At 32.6% G+C, this 25754-nt stretch overlaps 3 protein-coding genes across 11 annotated transcripts in view; 1 reads left to right on the top strand and 2 right to left on the bottom strand.

Annotated features, from left to right (window-relative positions):
* Window positions 1-4471: 4471 nt before the first annotated feature.
* Window positions 4472-8893, bottom strand: LOC111635288 (tigger transposable element-derived protein 4-like). The gene is given in 3 exon segments (XM_023380215.1): window positions 4472-4700; window positions 6830-7705; window positions 7708-8893. Coding segments are annotated over 2 exon segments (987 nt in total). The 5' UTR covers window positions 8030-8893; the 3' UTR covers window positions 4472-4700; window positions 6830-7040.
* Window positions 8894-15114: 6221 nt separating this feature from the next.
* LOC111635287 (piggyBac transposable element-derived protein 4-like) lies at window positions 15115-20719 on the bottom strand. 6 transcript variants are annotated; one of them, XM_023380210.1, is made up of 7 exons: window positions 20670-20719; window positions 17976-18123; window positions 17771-17891; window positions 17555-17726; window positions 15455-17205; window positions 15288-15359; window positions 15115-15208 (listed from the first exon to the last, which is right to left on the bottom strand). In XM_023380210.1, exons 4-5 carry the CDS (start codon window positions 17636-17638, stop codon window positions 15463-15465), a joined length of 1827 nt encoding a protein of 608 aa, XP_023235978.1. In that variant the 5' UTR covers window positions 17639-17726; window positions 17771-17891; window positions 17976-18123; window positions 20670-20719; the 3' UTR covers window positions 15115-15208; window positions 15288-15359; window positions 15455-15462. The 6 variants fall into 6 exon arrangements, with proteins under 6 accessions (XP_023235978.1, XP_023235977.1, XP_023235979.1 ...); XM_023380209.1 differs by lacking the exon at window positions 20670-20719 and adding an exon at window positions 18224-19105; XM_023380211.1 differs by lacking the exon at window positions 20670-20719 and having other exon boundaries at window positions 17555-17705; window positions 17824-17891; window positions 17976-19105.
* A 4102-nt stretch (window positions 20720-24821) lies between these two features.
* The window catches only part of LOC111635279 (phosphatase and actin regulator 4-like), a 96197-nt gene continuing 95264 nt past the window's right edge, over window positions 24822-25754 (top strand). For 3 of the 4 annotated variants that reach the window (XM_023380196.1, XM_023380194.1, XM_023380200.1), the window contains exon 1: window positions 24822-25339. In XM_023380196.1, coding sequence (XP_023235964.1) covers window positions 25225-25339 — 115 coding nt within the window. In that variant the 5' untranslated portion in view covers window positions 24822-25224. The remainder of the gene's footprint in view (window positions 25340-25754) is intronic. The other variant, XM_023380197.1, reaches the window with a different exon arrangement.

The raw sequence follows: 25754 nt of genomic DNA, 5'->3' as shown, positions 1-25754 counted from the left end.
AGTGACAACCCAACTAGAGTGAACGTATGTCTGTGTATAATGAACTACCAGCGTTCATAACATGTTTGCAACACTAGTACAGTTGCCAGATGCGTGAAAACAGAGTAACACAAGCTTAAAGCGGTGTAGGCTAAGGCAAAACTCAAGTTATAACTAGGGTAGTCAGTAGTGTTGTTGATCATATCGTATTTCGAATTTTTATTGGAATATTCTATTTTTTTCCTAGACAAGTTAATTGATCCTCTTTGGTATTAATCGACCCCCTTTCGACCCTCGTGTATTAATCGACCCCTGGAGAACTTTTATCGACCCCTTGGGGTCGATATCGACCACTTTGGGGACCCTTAGTCTAAAGGTAGTCCTTGATGCTTGGAGCACAAACTTCAAACAGCCATTTTTTGAAAAGAGCCTGCATGACCTTTTATTCAATCTCCACATCACTGGCAGTTTTTCTTTAATTATGGAATTTTTTTCTAATGCTCTAGGGTTCTCAGAGTGATAGACAAGAAGCGGGATAAGCTTCATATCACTGCTAGCATTAGCTTTGTTTTCTCCACGGGCCGAACAACAGATCTATACAAACGGATCCCAACCATTAAAATGGGACAGGAGAATGTCAAAGTAGAGAAGCAGCTCAGATACTTGGGCATTATTTTAGATAACAGGTTAACTTGGCTTCCTAATGCAATCTATATACGGAACAAATGTACAACAATGTTTAACGCACTGGCGAGAGTAGCCAAGTCTAACTGGGGACTCGGTCAGGATGCACTCGAAGTTATTTATAAGGGAGCCTTCATTCCACGGGCGACCTACGGAGCAATCGCATGGCACACGGCAACAGAGAAGAAATGCATACAAAACAAATTGAATAGTATGCAGAGGTGCGCCCTCCTACGGTTGACGAAAGCATATTGTACGGTGTCAACGGAGGCGCTGCAGGTGCTTGCAGGCACTCCTCCTATAGATCTTATAGTAAAAGAAAAAGCTGCTCAATATAAGTGCAGAAGGGGTGTAAGGATTACAGTGGAAGGACAGGAAATAGCTGGGCCAGAAGTTGACCTGAAACCATCAATGATTGAACTTCCTGAACCATACTACCGACAAAAGATTCAAACTGCCCATGAAGAGGAGCGAGGTGAGGTGGAGGTGTTTACAGATGGCTCCAAAGTAGACGGGAAGGTTGGAGCGGCCTTTGTTGTTATTAACAACGAGAACAAAGTTTATGAAGATAAAATCAGACTAAGCGATAGTTGTTTGGTGTTTCAGGCCGAATTAAAAGCAATAGAGATGGCCGTTGAATGGATCTCAGTTAATTGTGAATCGAACAAGGTATTGATAAACACAGACAGTAGATCGGCAATTCATGCACTCCAGAGGTTTCAAGATACCAGTTTAACTGCAGTCAACATAAAAACTACTATACGGAAATATAAACTTAATATAAAATTTCGTTGGGTGAAAGCCCACTCGGGCATTGTTGGGAATGAAATTGCGGATCGGGCAGCTAAGGAGGCTGCCCATCTAGCGGATATAACTTATAGCAAACTCCCTCTCTCGGGAGTAAAATATAAACTTAGAAGTGTCACCATTTCGGAATGGCAAGACAGGTGGACTAACTCCAGCAAAGGGAGACATACATTTTGGTTGTTACCGAATCTCGAAGAACGAGTTAAAGACTTACACTGGATTCCTATAAACCACATTACTAGCCAAGTATTAACTGGCCACGGTAATTGCAACGCATACTTACAGCGTATTGGTAAAAAACAGAACAGTAGTTGCGTTTGTGGCGAAGAGTTACAAGACATGGATCATCTGTTAAGTAAATGTTACAGATATGAACAACAGAGAGTTGAGCTCTCAGCGATCCATCAACTAAGCAGCACTAACTCTAATCTGGACTTATATCTAATGATACGAGATAAAAATCTTACTTGCGATCTATTCTCCTTCTTTAGAAGGATATTGATGTAAAGGTTGGGGAAAGTGTACCCCAAGCCTACTGCACCGGAAAGCTTCCGGTGGCCTCTGTAAGGCGAGCAAGAGCGCGCCAATAGTTTAATGTTAATTTTATNTGGATATTGTGCTGCCAGTAACATGTGAGACTCCTACGAACTCTTTCTACATGAAATTACTGTAAGCAGCAACTACACATGAAGACCTGCAAAGTAACTCTTATAGTTTATTAGTGTTAATTATTCTAAGCTTTATTTTGTTTAGACTACAGTATTATATCATCATATATATTTTTATGTGAAACTTATATTAATATCTACTGCAACAATATATATTATACATTACATATTTCTGTTAATTGACTATTACTTATTATGTTTAATTTTAAGTTATTAATCTAGCTTATTATTTATAATGCAGATATTCAATGTCATCTGTCATACATGTAAATGTTACGATATTAATTTATGGTATATATCTTATGTAAATACATTGAAGCACATTACTTTATATTCCTGTGTTCAACCTTAAACATGTATAAACTGGTTATGTTATTGCAGTACCAGTGATGCAATATTGTTGCATTAATAAAGAGATTGTGTGTGTGTGTGTGCTAGCATTAGCTTTGCCCTCATAATACTATGTAAACCATTATAATTGTCAGTTGTCTACTTTATTTTATTTTTCTTTGCTCAACATAAACAGTATATTTGTATATGTATACTTATGTCAATAATTGTAAAATATGACTGACTGTCCAACTATTGTATTGTTATTACTACATTTATATATTTTTTACAAATAATTGTAAGCAGATTATGCTACTGCGGAATCTGCAATGTAACCTATGTTATGAAATAAAAAGATTTGTGTGTGTGCTAGCATTAGCTCCCAAAAGTAATGTCAATCAGTCTTTCATGGGCCCAGGAATATTTCTCTCTTCTTTCATAATGTAGGTATGGTTCGGCATGTGCTTCCAATACAAACAAGTTTCATCACAATTGAAAATTTGTTGTGGACAATATCCTTCTTTTTTAATGAATTCTTCAAATTTGAGACAGAACTTCTCAGCTTCTTCTTTATCTGCACTAGTAGACTCAATGTGAATTACCACATGTTTAATGCCAGTTCTCTTTCTAAACTTTGAAAACCATCCAGTAGCAGCTTTGAATTCTATCTCCTCGTGTGACGAATGTGGAGTTTGTTTCTTCAGTTCTTCAAAAATTTCTCTAGCTTTCTCTTGAATGATAGTCATACTAGTTACATTTTTTTCATTTCTCTTTCTTTTATCCAAATTAAAAGCAATCTCTCCATTGTTTCATGGATGGAACATCTTTGTTTCTCAGATGTGATTTTTGTTACTCCTTTAGCTCTGAGTCTTCTTGATTATATCTTTCTTAGCTAAGATTGTGCTTACTGTAGACCTGTTCAAGCCATACTGCCTAGCAACATCAGACATCTTCTGTCCACTCTCTACTTTGGCTATTATCTCTTGCTTGGTTTCTATGGTGAGCATGGTTCTTGACACTCCACTCTTTTTATGCTCCATAATATTATCAATTTCTGTTTGAAATAAAAAGTTCAGAAAAGCACTCATAAAAATTCACAGAACAGAAATCAACTAGCGTATGAAAGAATTATGTAAATGTGAGGCCTGAATGTAATTTGAAATTTTGGTGTTAAAGCGTTAATGAATACTAGATAGGACAGTTAAACTCTCACCTATAGAAAATAAAAACTGACGCAAAACTAATGGAGTGCCTGACAGTCTCACGAAGACTATAAAAAAATTACTTGTCAGAAAAGTAAACAAAAAGCTGAAATTACAATGGAGAGTTTCAAAGTTTGGGGAAAGACTATCCAATCAGTATCAGGTTGAGCGTTGATGTTGACGTCTCCCGCACTCTGAAAGGTTTTGAATTGTTACCTGAAGACAAGGGAAAATCAATCAGTATTTGTTATTTTCCGTCACTTCTTTTTATGTTTGTTCAGTGAAGTGTTTGTTATCCGATCATGTGTTCATTGCCCAATCATAAAAATCTTTCACGAAAGTGTTCATTATCCGATTTGTTCGTTAATTGATCCCCCACTGTATTTCCGTTTTCTCTTTTCATCCTGTGAGCACTAAGAGGATTTCTTTTCAAACCTATCATGGGTTCCAGCTAAGCCCACAATACAGGTAACTGGGTTGTAAGAGATAGGACCTAATTTATCTGGGACAGAATTCCCATGAAAAACTCCTGTGATTTGTTGTCTGGATTTTGATTCCAGGTCCTCCAGAACAGTAGGCTGACAGCTGATAACAACAGTAATATTAGAGTAGGCTATTTATCAACTTGCATGTAATATATACAAAAGTTTAATACTGCATCATCCATTCATTATATTACAGAAATAAATGCATAAACATGGATAAAGTTAATAAATAAGTTTATTTCTAATGTAGTGTATATATAAATGTATTTTAATAAAGTATTAATAAATGGATAATGTTAAATTTATAAACTCTTGATAGTGATTATAAAATTAATTCTTTACACTTAATGTGTACAATTTTTTGATTATGTAAATTTTACTTTAATGATTAGAAATGTTTCTTACCATCTTCTGCTTCTACACTTGGCAATATATAATAACAAAGATTAACTTTTAACATACTGTTTTGGGAAATGCAAGCATCAATATAGGCAGGATGAAATACTGTTAACTCTTCATCTTTATAACTATCGAGTTGATATAGCCTAAAAAATTTGAAAAATTATTTTTAAATAATTTTCATTCAATCAAAATACAATTATCATAGAATAATTACTCCAATAATCATTAGATTTGCCTACCTATTATCTAAAGTTATGAATTAATATGTAATTAATCCAATTCTAATCCAGTAATTTTCAAAAAATTGATAACAGTTTAATAATGGATAAATATATTATATAGAAAAATGTAAACTAAGCTGTATGCATACTGAATTTATATTTATATTATTTTGCTATTGGATAATATAATTAAATTATGTTTCTGGAAGACAACAATGAAAATTACATTCATTCAAGTGATTTTTAATGTATGTACTGTACATCTTCCTCTAAAGTATTTGAGTGGATATGATGTATGTTTTTTGAGAAAAAGTAACTTACTCAAAATATATATTTGAATAGTTTTTGTGACAATAAGTGACATATTAGCATAAGCATAGTAATGCTGTTTAATAAACACAGAACAACAGTCTTGTAACAGAATAAAATTAAAATATAACTAAGTGTTTATAGAAAACATTTCTGTATGTTTAAGCACTAATTTAATGGAATTTAATTTGATTCCAACTTGAAATAAAAACATTGGAGAATATTTTATTTCCAAACAAGTATCAAGTGTTTATTTTATTCATTTAATACAGAGATAACCTTTTTAATGAACAAACATAAATTAAAAAATTAAATATTTGATTATAATTATTTGCATTTTGTCCTATATTGTAATAAATCTTCTTAATAACTATATGTAATTTGCAATAAATTTCAAGGATTTATGACATCACAGTTTTCAATTTGAAAGCTCACAGAGATTTTATTAACCAATATGTATGTTTCGGACCATAACCCTTCCTCAGTTGGTTATAATTAGAGTATTTTTGTATTTGCCAATTTGTATTTGACATTAAATTTTAATGAAGATGTTTTAAATTTTTTGTCAGAAAGACTAGGAGGATACCAATTAATTTTTTACCTTCATGAATTTATATATTATTTTAAAAACCAAAGAAATAAGCAAATTTTAATTCATTGTTTATATTAAATTTTCATTCAAAAAAAAGAACACTATATGAGGTGGCACTGCCAAAAAGAAAATATCCCACAATATTAGTCATTGATATAGTCTCTAATCTGTGTAGTCAACCTCACACCCTACATTTCCTACCTTCAATTTTTATAGTGTCCCAGGTTGAAGTTCAGAAAATATGGTCACTTTATGTTAACTTCATTTGAAACCAAATTTACCTTTTCTGAAAATAATTTACTTCTGAAATTGAATTGATAAGGTATAATGCAAGAAAAGAAAATGCTCCTATCAATACATTCTTCAACTCTTCTGTTGTCTGATTTTCTCCTTGAAAAAGTCATAGGTGCTTGGACAAACTTCCCAAACAGATGGATTGGTTAAGGATCTAAAGTATCCTCAGCACCTCTTCCATAGCAACTAGAGTCCTGACCTTACAATCCCAAATAATACCTTGTGGGCTTCATCAGGGACAAAGTCAGTTAACAGCACTACCAGACAACAGATGAGATGAAGAATGCAATTATAGGAACATTTTCCTTTCTTATAGATTATTTCTGCTAAACATTTTGGCAAACTTAGCACTGTATCAGACTCTGCCATGATTACAAAGGAGCTCATATTGATGTTCTTACGTACGTGTCCTTTATAAGAACAAAAAAAAAAAACAGGGATAACATGACTTCTCAGACACCTTGTATATACTGTGTGTATATATATATGTATATTCGATTTTATATATATATATATATATATACACAGTTTAATTCGATTATAATGTCATCCATGGGACAGGCAATTTTTTGACGTTAGAACTGAGTGTCATTATCTACAGGGGTCATAATTTCAGTCTCATAAAAAGTACCAAGTGGGTTTAAGAATCTATTATAAAATCCATTCTAATTTAACATCATATGTATTACCATAAAATTACTGTATTTCTTCATGGTAATACAGTATACTGTATCTATTACGGTAATAATAATTTATTATTGTATGTATAAAAGTGCAAACTAAATGTTTAAATCTACTTTATTTACAATATTATGTTTAAGTTTACAACAATGTAATTAAAAATTTCAAAAATTACCTTTTATAAGAAATTTTTATTTGTCTCAAGTTTTGATAATGGTGGCACTTCTGGTTTTGAAAATAATATTGAATCAAAAGGCAACAAAAGGTTAAATTAATGTATGCCAATTAAAAAGACACAGTAACAATATTCACTTCAAAAAAGGTCAGTTATTTTAGATTGTAGGCATTTTTCACCTAAAAATTGTTTATCAATGTCATTTTCTAAATCATAGACTTTGTTCATTATTTCTGATGAAGTTTTCCGAGACCTGTAAAACATTACGCACTTCCCTGGTTGACAGCACTGCATTTTCTCTGTCTGATGTTTCATCTTCATTATCATCATCCACATTTTTTTTGTCTGAAGATTTAATTTGCTGAACAATATCTGCATCTGTATAAAATTTGGATGTTATTAAATCTTCATCTACACTCTTATATTTAGTAGCAGCAAATGACAAAAATTTGCTGTTTTCTGAACTTTGAAGTGTTTTAATTAATTCTGATAGAGGAATGTCATCGTCCTCATTATTGTCATCGTCCTCATTATTGTCATCATTCATAAATGTAATAGCTGTTTGACTATTATACAATTTTGCATGGCAAAAACAGTTTGCTATTATTAGCGAACTAACCTTACACCAAGATTTTTCCAAAAAATCAACTGCATCTAATAAAGAAATTGCCATTTTATTGTTATCTTCCATATTTGTAATAATTTTTTGTAAAAGAATTTTTCTGAAATGAGATTTAAGGCTTCTTATAATTCCTTGATCCATTGGCTGAAGTACACTAGTATAATTTGAAGGAAGGAGTACAAGTTTAATGCTCTTTAAATTTTCTAAAATTGAATGTGCTGGACAATTATCTACAAGGAGTAAAACTTTTTTTGTTTACCAATAAGTTCTCTATCCCATTTTCAAATTTCTTCTTCAAAATTCTCAAACATCATCCATGACCTTTTGTTGGCTTTGTAATTTACTGCTAGTGTTTTTATGTTTTTAAAACTTCTTGGATTCTTTGATTTTCCGATTACAAGAAATTTTCTTTTGTCTGTACCAGTCATATTAGCACAAACAAAAACTTTTATCCTATCTTTTGCAAGTTTTCCAACAACACATTTTTCATTTTTAAATTTAAATGTTTTATCTGGTGAAAGTTTGTAAAATATCCTGGTTTCATCTGCATATTCCCCCCTTAATTTAGGCCAACACATCTCTTAACTAGTTTTCAACATCCAATAAATTTACACTTTTTACTTCTCCACACACTTTCCCAATCATTTTCTTTCTGAACATTTTATTGCAAGGATTTTTGAAGATGTGGAGGAAATGAAAAAATTGTAGGAACAGAATTTGGTTGTAAATATCTTCTACCATTATTATAACTGAAGCATGCTTTTTCAAAATGAGATAAATAAATTCTACTATTATTGTTTGGTTTCCAACGATGGCATCACATTAGTATAAGCCATTTCTTAAGAAGAGATTCATCAGTGAGTGGAAACCTGACAAAGAAAAAGTTTTATTTTAAATTTCACTATCACAAGAATGGAATCTGATTTACTTATCACTGTTATTAATTTAATTAACCACTCTAAAATTCATAATTTGATATGTATAAGGCTTCTATCCAAAATATTTCTAATTATTTAAATTTTTATAAATTAGACAGCATTTCAAAGTAAGTTTGACACTTTTCGTTTACTTTTATTAAATTAATCTTTAAACATTTTATTAGACATAGAAAAGTACAGTGTGAGCAAAATTAATAATTATAACTTACTTGCGAAATGAAATTCCTGAACCTTTCTTGTAACTGTTGGTATAATTGATAGCAGCACAAAAATGTGAAATAATCATCTCTTTTGGTACACTTCACTTTCAACCCTCTGAAACCTCTTGAATCAGCTTCAAAAAGTGGCACTGTAATCACTGCTACTGGCACTATGTTATTCTATCTCATTGGTGCCAATCAACATTATAATGTAATTAAGGAATTTGTCAACTTAATTACATCTTGTTCTCTGTTTAACCCTAAAATTACTGAAAAATTTTTAAAACTATTGAATAAATTACATATTTACCAAGCTGTATCATCACAATTAGCATTTGCACTGAACAAGAAATCAGCTGAATATTTATCAGTTATCTTTCCTCCATATGATGCTAAAGAGAGAAAAAAATATTACTTTCAATCAAAACTTAAAATTATAAGTAAACTATGTTTTAAAATTACATTCTCAATTATACTCAAGTTTATTTATTAAAAATCTTTTAAGTAAGTGGAAATCCTCTATTTAAAAACAAACAAGTTTTCCTAGTTAAAATCATCCATGTAATCTATATTGAAACCATCCAGTTAAAGAAAATTGCATTTTGAATGTTTCTCCAAAGTTTTTTAGAACATTCCTCTTCAGTTTCTCCAGTGTATTAAAATTTTTTACATAAATAATTAAAACACTCACTTTTAAAATCACAAACATCCACGTCATCGACAGATTAATCTTCATAATCGGTATATCTTTTTATATGCTCGAGAACTTCTTTAATAAATAAACTCGAGTATAATCGAGAGCATAATTTTAATTATAAATAAGAATATCACTGCAACAAAGATTAGAAATTATGTTTTATTAGAATGAAAATTTTGAAATTTTTCAAATTCAAATGGCTCAGAAGTGTTTTTATTTCAAGATTTTAATTCTAAGATAGCATAATTTTCTTATAATATGTATTAAATTTTTAATAATTGTACACATTTTAAAAAAAAACTCTTCAAAACATCCATGTTTATAGGTTTTCAAGACAAGGTACAAAAGTTGTTTGCTATTGCTTTCTTCAAGAAAACAACAGTACAGGATACTATAGACCAGTGTTTCCCAACCTTTTTTGTACTATGCCCCACCTAAGCTTTCTAAATTCTAAATTCCCCCTAACATACACAACAGCTATACAGTTAAGTTGAGACTCTGGACAAGTCCATTTTCGAATTGCCCCACGTTGGGAAACACTGCTATAGACTATAAAAAGAACAAAGTATTCAATGAAAAAGTAAAAATAGATACACTAATAAAATGGGTTAACGGGGAACGCCAGTCATAACTTTAATTCGACGAACGATACCGTAATCTGTGCTGCTCCACTAAGACTATTGTGTTTAACTATCTAGCCCATGTGACTATGCCAACTTTGTTTGTTTCCTTTTACTTTTTTGCTCATATTGGAGGTGTAAACAATTCTGGAACCTTTCATTCAGATCTTCAATCGGTTAAAGTCCAGATGCGTGTACCGTCATGGCGGTTCATCTCTGATTCCGGCAAACAAAAGAAAGGAAACAGTGGGGACGCACGTTCTAACTTAACCTATTCTAATAAATTACCATAATTATTACCAACCAAATTATTAGAATAGGTTAGGTTAGGTTAGAACGTGCGTCCCCTCATTTGCTGGAATCAGAGATGAGCCGCCATGAGGTATACGTATCTGGACTTTAACCCTTCAATCTTATCCATTGCCGTACAGTACATATCAACTGGCGTTCCGTTAACAGAAAAGTACGCTAAAACGTATCTGTATTCATAATGGCATCAATTAATTTTAATGAGCTTACTCCACTTATTAATTCTGTCAGGTTTCGTAGATATGGAAAACCATGCGGTCTTTCCATCAAATAAACTTTTACGTTCGTTCATTACGTTGTTACATTAAGTGACGTGTTATTTGATCGGGACGGTTTGACTATTTAATTTAAAAAATACTTCCGTTATTATTATACACCGTTACCAATTAGCTCAGATTTTCTGTAGGATTCTGCCGCCGTCGTACTTATTTGTAAACACACTCCCACATGCAAATATTGAAAATGAATTACTTGCCCTCTGGTGTCATTTTAATGACTATTTTAAAAAATTATATATTTTTCAAATACACATTTTCATCTGTGAAAAATATGTAAACTTCAAAGAAATTAGTAATACGATTTCTTGACGCGAGATACTCTATTCATATTTTCATTGTTTCCGCTCTGTGCGCGCTAAGGTAGGTTGATATTTCGTTGACATATCTATCGACTCTACAGTAGTACCGTTCTGAATGGGACATTGTACTAACAGACTGCTAATAACTAAGATCTATATTTCTTCGTGGAATTTTAACAAGAGAGGGTCTTTGTTTTATCAGCTGCGGCTCCCCTTCCTGTTTGGCATCGAGAAATTACGGTCAGCCTAGACTAAGAGGACCTTTTTTCGTGCCTATTTTGGCTTCGGCCGATGGGGTGAAGGAAGGACATTGACAAGTCCAGACGGATCACCACCGAAAAATTTTTTGGGGTTTTTCGATCCGTCCGGATTTCTTCCCGGGTCTTCCAGACTTGTAGACTGCCACTTTAACCGATCTGCCATCTGGTTCGGAGAGGATGCCGGGTGGTAAGGAACCAATCTAATAGAGGTAATTTTTCGGAGTTGTCTATCCCAACTCCAAATTTTCTGTATTAGCTTGGTTCAGGATATCCCATAAAAATAGACTGACGGTGGGCTGCTTCTGATTTTCGCTTAATTTTATGCTTAAATCTATTTTCTACGCGTATTGAGAAAGCATTTAAATTATTTTTGACTGTTTTAAATTTTAATTATTTTTTGCTTTGCGAGCCTTTTGACGGGCTTTTTAATCGTGGCTTCGGTCAGGTCCACAATATATAACCATTTGAACTCTCTCGGAAAATCAGGAAATTGTCTTAATTAATCGTCCGACCGTTGCAACTCAGATAACATTTAATAAAGAGATATTTTTAATAATGGGTTAAAATCAGCTCTTTCGAAGTTCTATTGAACATATTATTATTTTAAGTGCAATTTTTTACAGATGCAAAAAAGTACACATTTTATCACTTTTAATACTGATTAACAAACATATGGGATGCTGAAATAGCAAAAATGCCGTGGAAGTAATACATAATATTATTTGTAGAGTATGTATCACATATGTTTTCCAATTATTTCACAAAACAATGATAAAAATATGATTAGGAGTGACGACAGTGATTCCCCGCCAAGTAGAAAAAGTCACTGACTGACTACATATACTTGAATCAGATTTTCGGGGGTGGATTTTTCTGCCCCCAAACACCTGAAGTAACTCCGAATATCTTGTTCGAAAGAAAATTATTTTCTTAGCTAGTATGCAAAATTTCGAGATTTTCTGTAAAACTATTTTCTTCTCCTCCTTTTTCTTCATCCGGCACTGCGGACGCTCTTAGAGAAAAAAACTGCTGGGTCTAGAAAGCTCAAATTTTAAACTTAAGTCTTCCTCGTTATCAGTGAGGTGCTTCTGAGTCTATAGGTCAAAGCTCACGGGGGTTTCTCATAAGGCTACTTCAGTTTTACGGCTTAATTTTAAAAATTGCATGGAAACAAATGAATTTTATTGAAAATATTACTCAGAATTACAAAAGCTCAAATTTATGCTAATTAAAACTTTTTATAAGAATTTTTCTAAACGGCATATCGAAAGCGTTGGTCGACGGTGCGTTCAGTTGCCAAGCACCGACCAAATTAAACAGTACGTCATCGTCTTATGTCTTGACGTAATAATATAATTATTAAGCAAAAACAATTGATATAAAAAAAACATCTGGTATATATAAAAATTACTCTAAGTAAAAAGTTACGACAAAAATTTAGACAACGGTCAGCATTTTTCTTGGGTAAAGAAAACTTGTGGGTGCCGCTTCCACAAGATTTTTATCCATATCATTAGAAAGGTTGCGGCCGAAGTTTTAATCTCTAAAACCTGAACGTCAAACGTTGAGCGCCGCCATCTTGTAAGCCTAGAAGTTTGACAATGGCGTTTGGAACGTCGAGTATGATTCCGATGACGTTGCAAACGCCATTGTCAAACTTCTAGGCTTACAAGATGGCGGCGCTCAACGTTTGACGTTCACGTTTTAGAGATTAAAACTTCGGCCGCAACCTCTCTAATAAATACACGTAAGCCAATTTAATTGTCGGATATACATTAGTCTATATACGAGTAATGCAATTAAGTGCTTCTGCAGGAGAGAGAGCGAAAGCCAGTGAGCCAAAGTCACGTGGCATCTGCTGCCAATTACCGTGATTCATTCCTATTTCCAAGCGCATGTCAGAAGCACTATTGAATAGAAGGACAGATAGACTAGTAATAGGAACACGAGGCCAGAGTGCTTTCATTGATCGAGGGCTTCTTCTTCTGGTCGTGTATCGGGCTGTCTGGAGACGCCTGTATAAAAAGACCTCTGGGCCATGTTCATTAACGCAGAATTACTATGCTTAGTGACGTTATTCCGTCTATTCGTATTGTTTGAAGAATTTTACGCTTACCACAGTAATATAAATTGTTGATCGTGCTGAATTAATTAATTAACATAAAAAAACTAATACCCATTTAAATGAATGGAAGCAATTATAATTTTTTATTTAATTAAAAATCATAACATTTTCTGTTAAAATGTATTAATTTATAACTTTAAAGTTATAATTAGATTTATTTAACGGAATGAAGCAATGAAGGGTGGAGTTAACTTAAGTAACCGATTGGCTAATTAAAATTCAATTCTTTGACTGACACATCGTACCTAGACCAGGTTTGAATAATTCCTGCCATTTCCCCCTCCCAAACTTATTTATCGTTTAAGATTCAAGAACACATATTTTACGTTCAGTGTGTTCTTGAACGTAAAACGAGAAAGAATCAGCGAAAATTTGTTACAAATCTTCACAGAGAAGTTAATAAAACTGATATACTGTAGTTATTATTCTTAAATATTAATAACACGATAAACCATTTTAATGTAATAAAACATCTTATTTTTAATTTTAACAAGCAATTATTAATCCTTAAATATGTGAGAGTAAATATAACATTAATTACATAAAAGGAAATCACAGCAGAATTAATTTGTAAATCAAATAATTTTATTAATAAAACAATTTATCACTTATTATTTATATTTATTTAAATGTTTCTAAATTTTTTTTATTTACAGAAAAATAAATGGAACAACATATTCTTGACCCAAGGTCTTCAAATAGTCTATATTAACTCATTTTTTTTTTTTTCTAATTCCTGAAAAAGCTACCCTAAAATTTTAAATGTGTTCTGTATTTTAAAACAGATCATAGATGATTTATTATATTACAAGTTGATAGGCCAGTTTATGAGAAGTTTGGAAATTCTGTCCTATATTTGTAGATATTCAACAATGTTTAACAAAGATGGAAAACATGAATTCCATGTCCTGAAATTAATCAGATAGCATACACCACTACTCGATATCCATTTATTAATATTAGAGTATAACTTTACATCAAATTTCACATTGTGTTGGATATAGTCTTATATTATGTTTTATTAATAATCTATTAAATAATTACGAATATCATATTTTATATCAAATCTGAATTGAAATTGTTTTTGAAAAACTTTTCTGAAATTTAATTTGTTTATAACAAGTCTGACTCTTGTTTAGACATAAGAATTACATATATACATTTAAATATTTACATAACAAAATTTATATTCAATAATCTAAATATATAAAATTACTTGTCCTGACTGACTGACTGATTCAACATCGCCCAGAGCGAACCGCTGAACCTTAAGGTGAAATTTGGTAAACAGTTAGGGTACTTCATGAAAACGTACATGCCTTAAAAATCATTATATTAAATAAAAAGATTTAAATATTTTACATGATAAAACTTTTCTTACTATAGCTAAATACGTCACTAAAATTGCAAGGTGGCTCGTTTCTCCATTTGATAATTTCGTTCCCGAAGCTTTGTTGACCGGTTGCCACACCCCCTTGTTTTCGTTTAGGTTGTAAAACGACCGAGGGTTATATAGGTCAGTGAAGGTCAGTTATACTATATTATTTTAAAAATTCGCCAAAAATTAAATTATCATTATATTCACATGAAAAAAATCACATATATTTATCAATATATGTTATTTATAATACGATAGTTTTTAATAAATTTCATTTAAAAAATTCTTTGTAAAAAAAATATAATTTATCATAATTAACATCAAAATTAACGTTATCTGGTAACTTAGTTTTCTGTTGGTACTAAGCCAGATGGACATAGAATATTGTTTTGTACAACTCTTTGTAATTTTTATGCACGTGCGTTTTTTTGTTTTGAAATTATCACACATTATATCAAAAATTAGGTTGAAATTAAATCTTATATTTTGCTATATAGATATTTTACGTGTAATGTATTCTAAACAAAAATTAAAACATTTCTGACAACGAACATATGATGATGATGAAACGTACAAGTGATAATCGTTTATTTTTTCATAAAATTTTTAAAAAGTTGAGAAAAAACACATCTTTAATGCTGCTAGGATAAAATCTGTAAAAGAAAGTTTACTTTTTTTATTTACTGCATGATGATAATCAATATAAATCTAACATAAAACTCGATCACATACCTTACTAATAATTACAAAAAAATAAAATAATAGAAAAAAATGCATCTTTGATGCCGCCCGCTAGGATAAAATCTGTAAAAGAGAGAGTTTAATTTTTTTTTATTTACTGCAAGATGATAATCTATATAAATATAACGTAAATGTTTTATCAAAATTATATCACGTACCTATCCTGTCAACAAAAATGTTTTGGGTAGCATTCTGGATGCAACCCTTTGCTGCAACGAGTGCATATTGTTCGTGATCGCCTCCGCATCCCCATGCTCGTGCAAACGCAGCACCTAGATACTCTTTTTTCCGGTAACTTCCTGAGTTCCCTGGGCCCTTGAGGATCTTCAGGACGTTTTTTTGTGGCCAGCCATTCCCCCTCCAAGCTCTCTATGATCGAAACGTAGAAGGCGTACCTCGATTTCAGTTTACCTGGGCCTTGATAATTTTCTTTGTACAGTATATACGAGTTCAACACCATCCTACCTATGATGTTGAACCCAACTTTTTTCCAGTACTTCAGGGTCTTTCTCTCATCCAAATACGCATATAACATCATGTCTGACGTATCGACCCCACCCATAAATTTATTATATTGCAACACTATTTGTGGCTTCGACTTAGTCTCATTTCGCCTGATAATTTCTTCTTCACGCGCCCTCGCATGGCTGGATAGTAGCAAGACCTGAGTTTTTTGTGAAGCTTTCTCTCGAAAGCCACAGGCTAACAATGGGCCAGATCTAAAATAGGACCTTTGGCCAACGGTAAACTTTGAGAATTTTAGTGGGGCAGGTAAATATTTTTGGTTCTTTCGAACAGTGCCAGTAATATAGGTACCCATTGTATATAAATATCTTACAAGAGGAACCGACATAAAGAAATTGTCTACAAAGAGATGATAGCCTTTTTTGAGGTACGACCCCGTCTCAAGCAGCTTTATTACGACGCTGTACCCTAGACCAAATTTAGAATTGTTGTCCTTTTCCTGCTTAGTCCTGGCCCCTTTATAAGTGAAAAAACTCAAGCAGTACTTAGAGACTGAGTCACACAGCATCCAAAATTTTATGCCCCACTGATGATGATGTTTTTTTGGAAGGTACTGCATGAGCGAGGTTTTATTTTTCGTACCAACAAGGCTCTCATCCACACAAATTTGCTGGTGTGGTGTGTAGTGATGCCGGAACACTCTGTTAGCATGATCTACCAGAGGTTGATATTTTGCACAAGGATCGTATCCTTGTTCCCCTGGGTTGGATAACTTAGTGTTATCGACGAGATGGAAAAATCGCAACAAGTGATAAAAGCGGGTTCTTGGAAACATTTTCCCAAACCACTCCGTGGTTTGGGAGGAAGAAGTGGACCAGTAGGATGCTATATATGGCTTTTTGATTAGACCCATGTTCAATATACATGCGAGAAACCCCCTTATTTCAACAACCGAAATTTTGGACCAGTTCTTCAGAGAGGGCGGTACATTATTCCCCATGCCATTTATCACTTGTTGAGCGTAACGATTTGATTCCGTTACGATTAGATTGAGCAAAGTAACGGTGAAAAAAAGGTTGAAATACGCAATCGGTGGCGAATCTGGCGGTGGCACGTGCTTAGGGCCAGGTAGCTCAAGAAAAGAATAAGGAAGAGAAGTAGGTTGCTCGGGAGATAGAACCTCCTGATAGTCTTCATCATCATCGTCATCATTTATTGATTGCGTAGTAAATTGATTAGAAGAGGAGCTTGGAGGGGCCAAATCATCTTCTGAATCATCATCTGACCCTTCGAGCATATTGAAATCAGGGTCAGAGTCAGACTCTGAAATTGTATCAGAAAAATTGTCCATATAGTCTTGCAGATCTGACTCCTCTATCATCTTCGATATTTTAGATGATGATGCCATTTTATAATAATAAAATCGTTCGTAAAATCGATAAATCTAATTAAAAAAATAAACTATATGTAACGATATGTTACAATATAAAGCTAAAACTATAATAAATACAATTACAATAACTAAATCAAAGATCTAAAATAAAACAATTACAAATAATTTATTGAAATATCATTTGATATAAGATCGAAATTTTTTATTATATATTACGAAAATTATATTGTATATACCTTAAAAATGTTAAAGTACTATATTTTATATATAAAACTATATAAATAATAAAAGAAATATTGAATACAAATAACAAAGAAAATATATAAAACCTTACCTGTAAAACACACAAAGGAAACTTTCAGCAAACAAGCTAAAGTGAATTTCAAAAATTCCCACTAACGGTTTTATAGGTCAACAAGACGACACCTGGACGCAAATATGTGAAACACACGATATAGAAGACGTTACCGTCAAGTGCTGGCATCTGTTGTCGAAAAATTTTTAAAAATTCGAATTTTTACAGGGAATCTATGAATTGATACTCTGGTGAACTTTAAAAAAAAATAGGGTATCTATGAATTGATACTCTGGTGAACTTTAAAAAAAAATAGGGTATCTATAAAAAGACACCATGGTCAACAAAGAGGTAATTACGTAATTAAACATTACTGTTATATCATTTCCACAAAAGAACAATAAAATTGCAAGCTTTTCCTGCAACCACCTTTACGGAATACCTGTAGTGATAAAAATTTCATGCACGAAATCAAAACAAATTATAATTTCCATTCATATTTTTAAAAACATTTTTATAATGTTACCAGTAAGCTTGTCAAGTATAGAAATAATATCATCTCCATTCCATTCAAGAATATTTTGTTGCGTTAGACGTAAAATATAAGCGAGATCTGTTAATTTTTTCCTAATTTTCAGGAATATTCTCTACGAATTCGAACCGTTGAATTCTATCTATAACAACATAGAATGTATAATTTAAAATGATTTACAGCTATAAATGTTAAACAGATTGTTTTTTTCAATTCCAACAGCGTAAGTATTTTGCAGTTACCTGAACATACAGGGCCATGTAATAAAAATAATAGTTTTGTTTGATGCGCAAGAGGACACTTTTGATAACCAAAAACTACCATATGTAGAATTCCAGCAATAATCTAAATAAAGAAAACGATAATGCATACGAGCATACGTTTCCTTTTCTGGATTGGAGCTTAAAGTTACAAAATCTTGGAAATTTTAATAAAATTCCACCTATTCAGGTCACAAATTTCAAATAGATGGAACGTCGAACACTCCAATATTCGAATGTATCAGGCGCAGAAGAGCTTATTTGAATTTAAAATCCTTTAGAATCGACCAATAGGATGCATCCAAGTGAAAAAATTGTAAAACGGTTTTTCATAATGGCGTATCAAACACGGCCTGCCACGCTTGTGAAATACGCATCTCTTCTTTAAAATTAATACATTTTCCTTCAAAATTTCTAGCGCTTTCATTACTTTAAGTCGGTCCGTGTTTGTCGTTGTTCTAATTAACGTAGCCTATTGTAAATCTGATTTAATACTATCCTCTCCCGCATTTATGGAAAGGGCAGTGGTTCGCCTGCCTTTATATCGGCTCCGTGCTCGGTTAAGCGCTTTTTAACGGACCTTACGGTCGAACCTATATAGATTATGCATTGTCTACGTAGACTTCTTTTAGTGATATTAGTTGCAAACTAATTTTTTCGTATGAGCCTACTTATTAGTCGTGCGAATAAACTATCAGTTAAGAAAGTTGTACAAATATTTTTAAAGGTCATTCCTTCAGTATTAGATGGATCTCGTGAACTATTGTATACGTAATTAAGGTGATTTGGTTCGTGAAAAGTACATTATCGTGCATAATAGGGAGGATTCAAAAATGGCTAAAACTTGTAAAAATATGCTAAAATGTAAGCGATTAAAATGGACGGTCTCTAATACAAAATATGCAGTTTTCTCCTTATAAATTTTTTCCATGTAAAATATTTAAAGACAATTCAACAAAGTAAGACGATTAAAGAAAAAAAATATATATATATATATATTTATTTATTTATTTATTTATTTAAGTTAAAATTCGTTTGTAATTTAAAAATTTTCCGAGTGTCTTATTTAACCAAACAACTCGATTCGTACAAGAAAACCCCGTGGGCCGATTGCAGAGACAAAGTTTAGAGGCCGACGGCGATTTACAGATCGGGTAGACAGCTGTTCAGAAAAATTTCATTGCAAAGACGGCGTTCCTCGCCTGCCACAATGTAGACAGCGATTAGAAACAAGTTATTTGACCTACTTTCTAGACTCACTGGACAGCAGGTTTAGAGGGCTTTTCAATTCGAGTGGTAGCTTTGTTCGTGGAAAAGTTTAGATTAAAACAGATAGCGTTCCTTCGATAAATGTTGTAAACGGTGCGAATCGACAAAATTATTCATTAATTAATTGCTCGGCGCAAAAACAACAAAATTAAATACTTTAAATTTGTTTTAAATGTTCCAATTTCGACATTCAAATGGGTGAAGACTTAAAACTTCAATTTAATTTAAATCAGATGCATTTATTTACAATTCGAGTATCGTGTCGGTTATAAAACGTTAATGCATTTCCGAGTCATTGTACTGTTAAACAAACGAGACAATTTTAATAATTACAGAAATCTGTTTATAGATATTTTAAAAAATGCAATATTAATAATAAAATATTTAAAATTATTCATTTCGACAGTAATAAGATGTCGAAATAATTCCTTAAAAATCTATTCCGAAGACGAATTTCGAATTCGGTATAAATTTTCTAAATATGGATTTGTTCATATTTTAAATCGTATTGGCGACGAAATTAAATATCGAAATGGAAAAGGATTGTCATTAATTGCCGAACAATGATTTTGACGGCCTTAAGCTTTCGGAATATAGCTGACGACCATTTCTGACGTCACGAAGAAATAACCCGATTGGCCGAACGACTCCTAAAACAGGGGAGTAATAGCGAAGTAAGTAAGAGCCAATGTTTTGCCGAAGTTCGTTTAGAGAACGGTCAGAAATAGACGATCGTCGTCTTTGCAATGCATTTTAAACTGCGGTTCAGCCAGCCAACGGTTATAGGCCGTTCGTTGATAAACATCGTTTAATGTAAACTCTGTCTCTGCAATAGGCCGCGTGAGTTGGAATTATCCGACATTTACATATTTCTGTAGAAAATCCAAATGCCACGTAACTGATGTAATTTATTAAGCAAACGGAATGCGACCACTTATACAGAACGTTAATTAATTAATTAATATAAACGAACGCATTAACATAGGCATCCACTTCGAATTTTGAAGTACCCGTATTTCGAACTAACCGAGTTCGAATTAACGACGATTTCCTGTATATAAACAATATTCCTGTAATATTATCACAATTAACTGTCTGCATATATAAATATTTATAATATATTTAACACTTAAAAATTTCAATTTTAAAAAAATCTTACAAACGAAGCAAGTAAATAATAGCATTCGAAGATCGACTTCTCAACTTTCTTATTGTCTAATTGGGTTCGATTTATGAATTTTAAAAAAAAATTAAATGATTATTAATGTCGCATGAAACTTTTTATATGTTATTATTTAATAACGAAATTTATGTTTTATTATAAAAATATTAAATTTTTATTTTGACCTCATTCGTAAATTATTATAGAAATATATTCGCGAATGTTTTAGAGGGCGCTATAACTATCAGATTCCATATTTACATAAGCTTGTTCTATTGGTTGAGATAGTGCACATTTTTCCGTAAACTTGACGTAATGTCAAAATCTCTGACGTGCGGGTGACGTCGAATTGACGTAAAATGTGCACCACTAAAGTCCTCTATAACGATTTTAGTGAACGTATTATCGTGTTTGTAAAATTCTTTAAACACTTCTTATTGAACATATTTAAAATCATTATTAACTTATTTTAACTTACATTACTTGTTAAATTAAAATATCAATTTGAGTAAAAGAAGTAATTTTTTAAATATCACCTCCATTAATATAACTACAGTATATTGTTATTCATGAATATCAGTTTACATTGAAGGCTAAATGATATTTGTGTGGCATTTCATGTCATTTAGACTTTAACTATTTTTAGTTTCCAGGCTGTTATATATAACAGGGAAAGTATGGCGATCGGTCAAAAAATGACCCCAAGATTTTTACATTTTTGGACTCAAGGTATCTCGAAACGTCGAGAAATCAAGAAAATTCGTGGGTAATTTCTGTATACAGTGGAACCCCGGTTAACGAACGTCCTGGTTAACGACCAAATCGGTTAACGNAATTGAACACGAAATCTTAGACAGCTTATAGCAGATTTCGCAAACATAAAGGCAAGAAGAGTTCAATTTCTATAGATAAATATTTATATGATTTTACACCTAAGTAAACAAAAATAATTTAGTAATAAAAATAAATAGTTTTTCTTTGTAAAGTATTTCTTTTCTTTTTTCACACCCTTATGAGACAACAGTAAAGAACCTTTCTCGCAAGCTCAGCGTAGGTAGTCGTAGTTAAACGGGGACGGCATAATCGGTATTGCACACGGGTTTAAACAGCTAGCGGCGCTTCTGACCATACCCTAAGTGAATAAAAATCGAGAAATTTCAGTTTTTGTATAAACGTTTGCAATATCAGTATAAAGAAGTAGCACGAATGTGAAGATTAATATGAAGCTTGTTTGTTTGTTTATTTATGGCAACGCAATACTTCCTAATAAATGCCCGTAATATTTTTGGATAATTTAAGAAAAGATAATATTGTCAACAATGAACCAGTATTTAAAGTTTTTTGTCCACCTGAATATTATTATTATTATGCGTAAAATGATGTTTTTGTCAAATTTTATTACAGAAATTCCTAAAGAACTACAAAGTGTTTTATTACTCAAAGTAATGTCAAAAACTATAGCATGTACACAGAATCCTATTCGAGGGCGGATAGCCGAGCGGTAAAGCTAACAGCCTACCACCTTGGGGACTCGGGATCGAATCCGGACAGGTCGAAGAATCTTGAAAGTTTTTCGGGGTGATGATCCCTTTGGATGTGTTGGTTCCCGCCTCTTACCATCTAGCCGCCCCATTTTGGGCCTGGCCGAACCAATAATGAGCTTGCTAAAAGAGGCCTCTTAGTAGTGGCCAAGTAGTCTTCGTACCTTAAACACTGGGAGTTCGGTCGTGGTTTGCGCCCAGCTCGGCCGGCTGGTCACATGTAGTTTTCCGAGTTTTCTTCACGTGTATAACGCCTAAAATACGGGCCAGTTTCCCTTAAAAAGACCTCCCGAAAGGCATCTCCTAGGCCCTAAGTGTTGCGTTGCCATAACTTAACCAATAACAACAACCCTCTTAGTGCCAACAGGGCGGAAACAGTTAAAAAAAGAATCCTACTTCACTAACTTTATTGCATTTAAAAAATCATGCAAGGTTGTGCTCAACTTTCCTGGCAACATATAACACATCTGTTATCATATTGTATTAGAAAACTTTTTATACAATAACTAAATCAACACCTGCTCACTCGCTGAGAGATTTATTCTTAACACAAACGTTTTCAATCCAATCAATTTCTTAACACAAACGTTTTCAATCCAAGAAATTGATTGGATTGAAAACGTTTGTGTTAAGAAATTGATTGGATTGAAAACGTTTGTGTTAAGAATAAATCTCTCAGCGAGTGAGCAGGTGTTGATTTAGTTATTGTATAAAAAGTTTTCTAATACAATATGATAACAGATGTGTTATATGTTGCCAGGAAAGTTGAGCACAACCTTGCATGATTTTTTAAATGCAATAAAGTTAGTGAAGTAGGATTCTTTTTTTAACTGTTTCCGCCCTGTTGGCACTAAGAGGGTTGTTGTTATTGGTTAAGTTATGGCAACGCAACACTTAGGGCCTAGGAGATGCCTTTCGGGAGGTCTTTTTAAGGGAAACTGGCCCGTATTTTAGGCGTTATACACGTGAAGAAAACTCGGAAAACTACATGTGACCAGCCGGCCGAGCTGGGCGCAAACCACGACCGAACTCCCAGTGTTTAAGGTACGAAGACTACTTGGCCACTACTAAGAGGCCTCTTTTAGCAAGCTCATTATTGGTTCGGCCAGGCCCAAAATGGGGCGGCTAGATGGTAAGAGGCGGGAACCAACACATCCAAAGGGATCATCACCCCGAAAAACTTTCAAGATTCTTCGACCTGTCCGGATTCGATCCCGAGTCCCCAAGGTGGTAGGCTGTTAGCTTTACCGCTCGGCTATCCGCCCTCGAATAGGATTCTGTGTACATGCTATAGTTTTTGACATTACTTTGAGTAATAAAACACTTTGTAGTTCTTTAGGAATTTCTGTAATAAAATTTGACAAAAACATCATTTTACGCATAATAATAATAATATTCAGGTGGACAAAAAACTTTAAATACTGGTTCATTGTTGACAATATTATCTTTTCTTAAATTATCCAAAAATATTACGGGCATTTATTAGGAAGTATTGCGTTGCCATAAATAAACAAACAAACAAGCTTCATATTAATCTTCACATTCGTGCTACTTCTTTATACTGATATTGCAAACGTTTATACAAAAACTGAAATTTCTCGATTTTTATTCACTTAGGGTATGGTCAGAAGCGCCGCTAGCTGTTTAAACCCGTGTGCAATACCGATTATGCCGTCCCCGTTTAACTACGACTACCTACGCTGAGCTTGCGAGAAAGGTTCTTTACTGTTGTCTCATAAGGGTGTGAAAAAAGAAAAGAAATACTTTACAAAGAAAAACTATTTATTTTTATTACTAAATTATTTTTGTTTACTTAGGTGTAAAATCATATAAATATTTATCTATAGAAATTGAACTCTTCTTGCCTTTATGTTTGCGAAATCTGCTATAAGCTGTCTAAGATTTCGTGTTCAATTGAAACTATAGCTAAATTACTTAGTCTTTGCTGGTGCATTGTTAACCATAAATAGTTTTTTTTTATAATTTTTAACTTTGAAAAGGACCTTCTATTGCTGTGTTTGGAAATGTTGAAATTAAGTCATTAGTAAAAAGATATTGTAATTGCCGCCCCCCTGGACGTGCCGCCCGCGTGCGGTGCACGCTTTGCACGCCCGCTTACGGAGGGCCTGGGTATGGTAGACTTGTATTGATGGTGTCGGCCAGCATCGCTAAAATACAGGAAATAATATTTCGTCCAGAATTACCCATAAATTTAAAAAGCGAATCTTTCTCGACATTACGAAAATATATTACCGCACACCCAGTCGGCTTATTACGCTATATAAATTATTTATCATTAAATACCCGTATAATAAATTTAAGCTATTAAATATACATCACACTACAAATTAATCACAAATTCTCAAATTATTTGGTTTACATCGATTCGGAACAGTATTTCCATCACCAGATCTCGTCGGACATTTTTTAAATTTAATCTTTTTCATAATTTTTTATAAATTCAATATTTATTAAATTAATTATTTTTTTAAACATTTAATAACAAATACAGTTATAAATAAAAGAATTTATATAAAATCAAAATAGCTATTTTTGGGCTATAATTTACAAGAAAATGTCAGCGTCCTCTGCCAGAGGGAAATTGAATTAAAAGTCTGCCAAGAGATTGTTTTATGACTTGATGTTTGATTAAAACAAATTTGAAAAGATTTTTTTCTTTTTTTGTAATATGGATATTTAATATATATTATACATATATATTTAAAAAATTTTATAATGTTATTCAACGAATATTTAATATCAAAATACAGAAAGTTAGGTTAAAAATTCGAAATATCATAAATTTACTGTTTACATGGCAACCAAAGTTAGTTCAATTCGTTCTGTAGACATTTTGATGTTTCTAGTTTGAAACATAATTTTATATATATTTTGATAATTATTTAAATGGTTACTCGTGTCCTTTCGCCTGATAAGTAAATCGTGATTTATAAAAATGGCTTGCAGTTAGCCGCTTTAATGTTAAGACAGAAGGTTGATGTTAGGCCCTGATGTCTGGTCCAAATGGAAACGAATCCGTTTGGAGATCAACTCATAGAAGACAAAGAAGTAACAGCGATCCTCAAGCAACAGCACAGGCTTTAGCACAACTTAAACATGAAGAAGGTGAGTTCTAATGTATTTTCTACATCATCTGTCAGATAATTACACCATACAACAACAACACTGAATTTTCTCATTTTGTAAACCACACAGTTCATTTAACTATGTTCAATGGTAATCAAGTGTAATTCGTGTATAACGTTACATAAATTTTATATTAAAATGACAGATATCGGTTTGAGGAACGTTGCAATGTTTACGTGAATAAATTATGTGTTTTGTCGAAGGATTCTTAACGTTTGACTTCGGCGTGTGTCGTCTAATGTAATCGAAATGAGGAGATATTTATAAAATTGTATTTTAAATATATACGTGTAACGACTTACTCTACAAAAATATTTTGACTTTTCTCATTTTTTAAATTTCAGAATGTTAAATGGTAATTAATTATAATTTCCATTTAATATTTAATAAATTT

Source organism: Centruroides sculpturatus, unplaced genomic scaffold (genome assembly GCF_000671375.1).
Source record: "Centruroides sculpturatus isolate CEXI.00-Female unplaced genomic scaffold, Cexi_2.0 scaffold898, whole genome shotgun sequence".
NCBI classification, from domain to species: Eukaryota; Metazoa; Arthropoda; class Arachnida; order Scorpiones; family Buthidae; genus Centruroides; species Centruroides sculpturatus.
Note: the sequence above shows the minus strand (reverse complement) of the source record. Positions and strands in the feature narration are given on the sequence as shown.

Bases quoted from the DNA above. Each gene is read 5' to 3' on its own strand.
- LOC111635287 (XM_023380210.1), bottom strand. From the start codon at position 17,638: ATGCCAGCACTTGACGGTAACGTCTTCTATATCGTGTGTTTCACATAT. The intron at 17,206-17,554 runs GTTAGTGGGAAT...TTTTTTAATTAG, and splicing joins TCTTGTTGACCTATAAAACC to ATTTATCGATTTTACGAACG.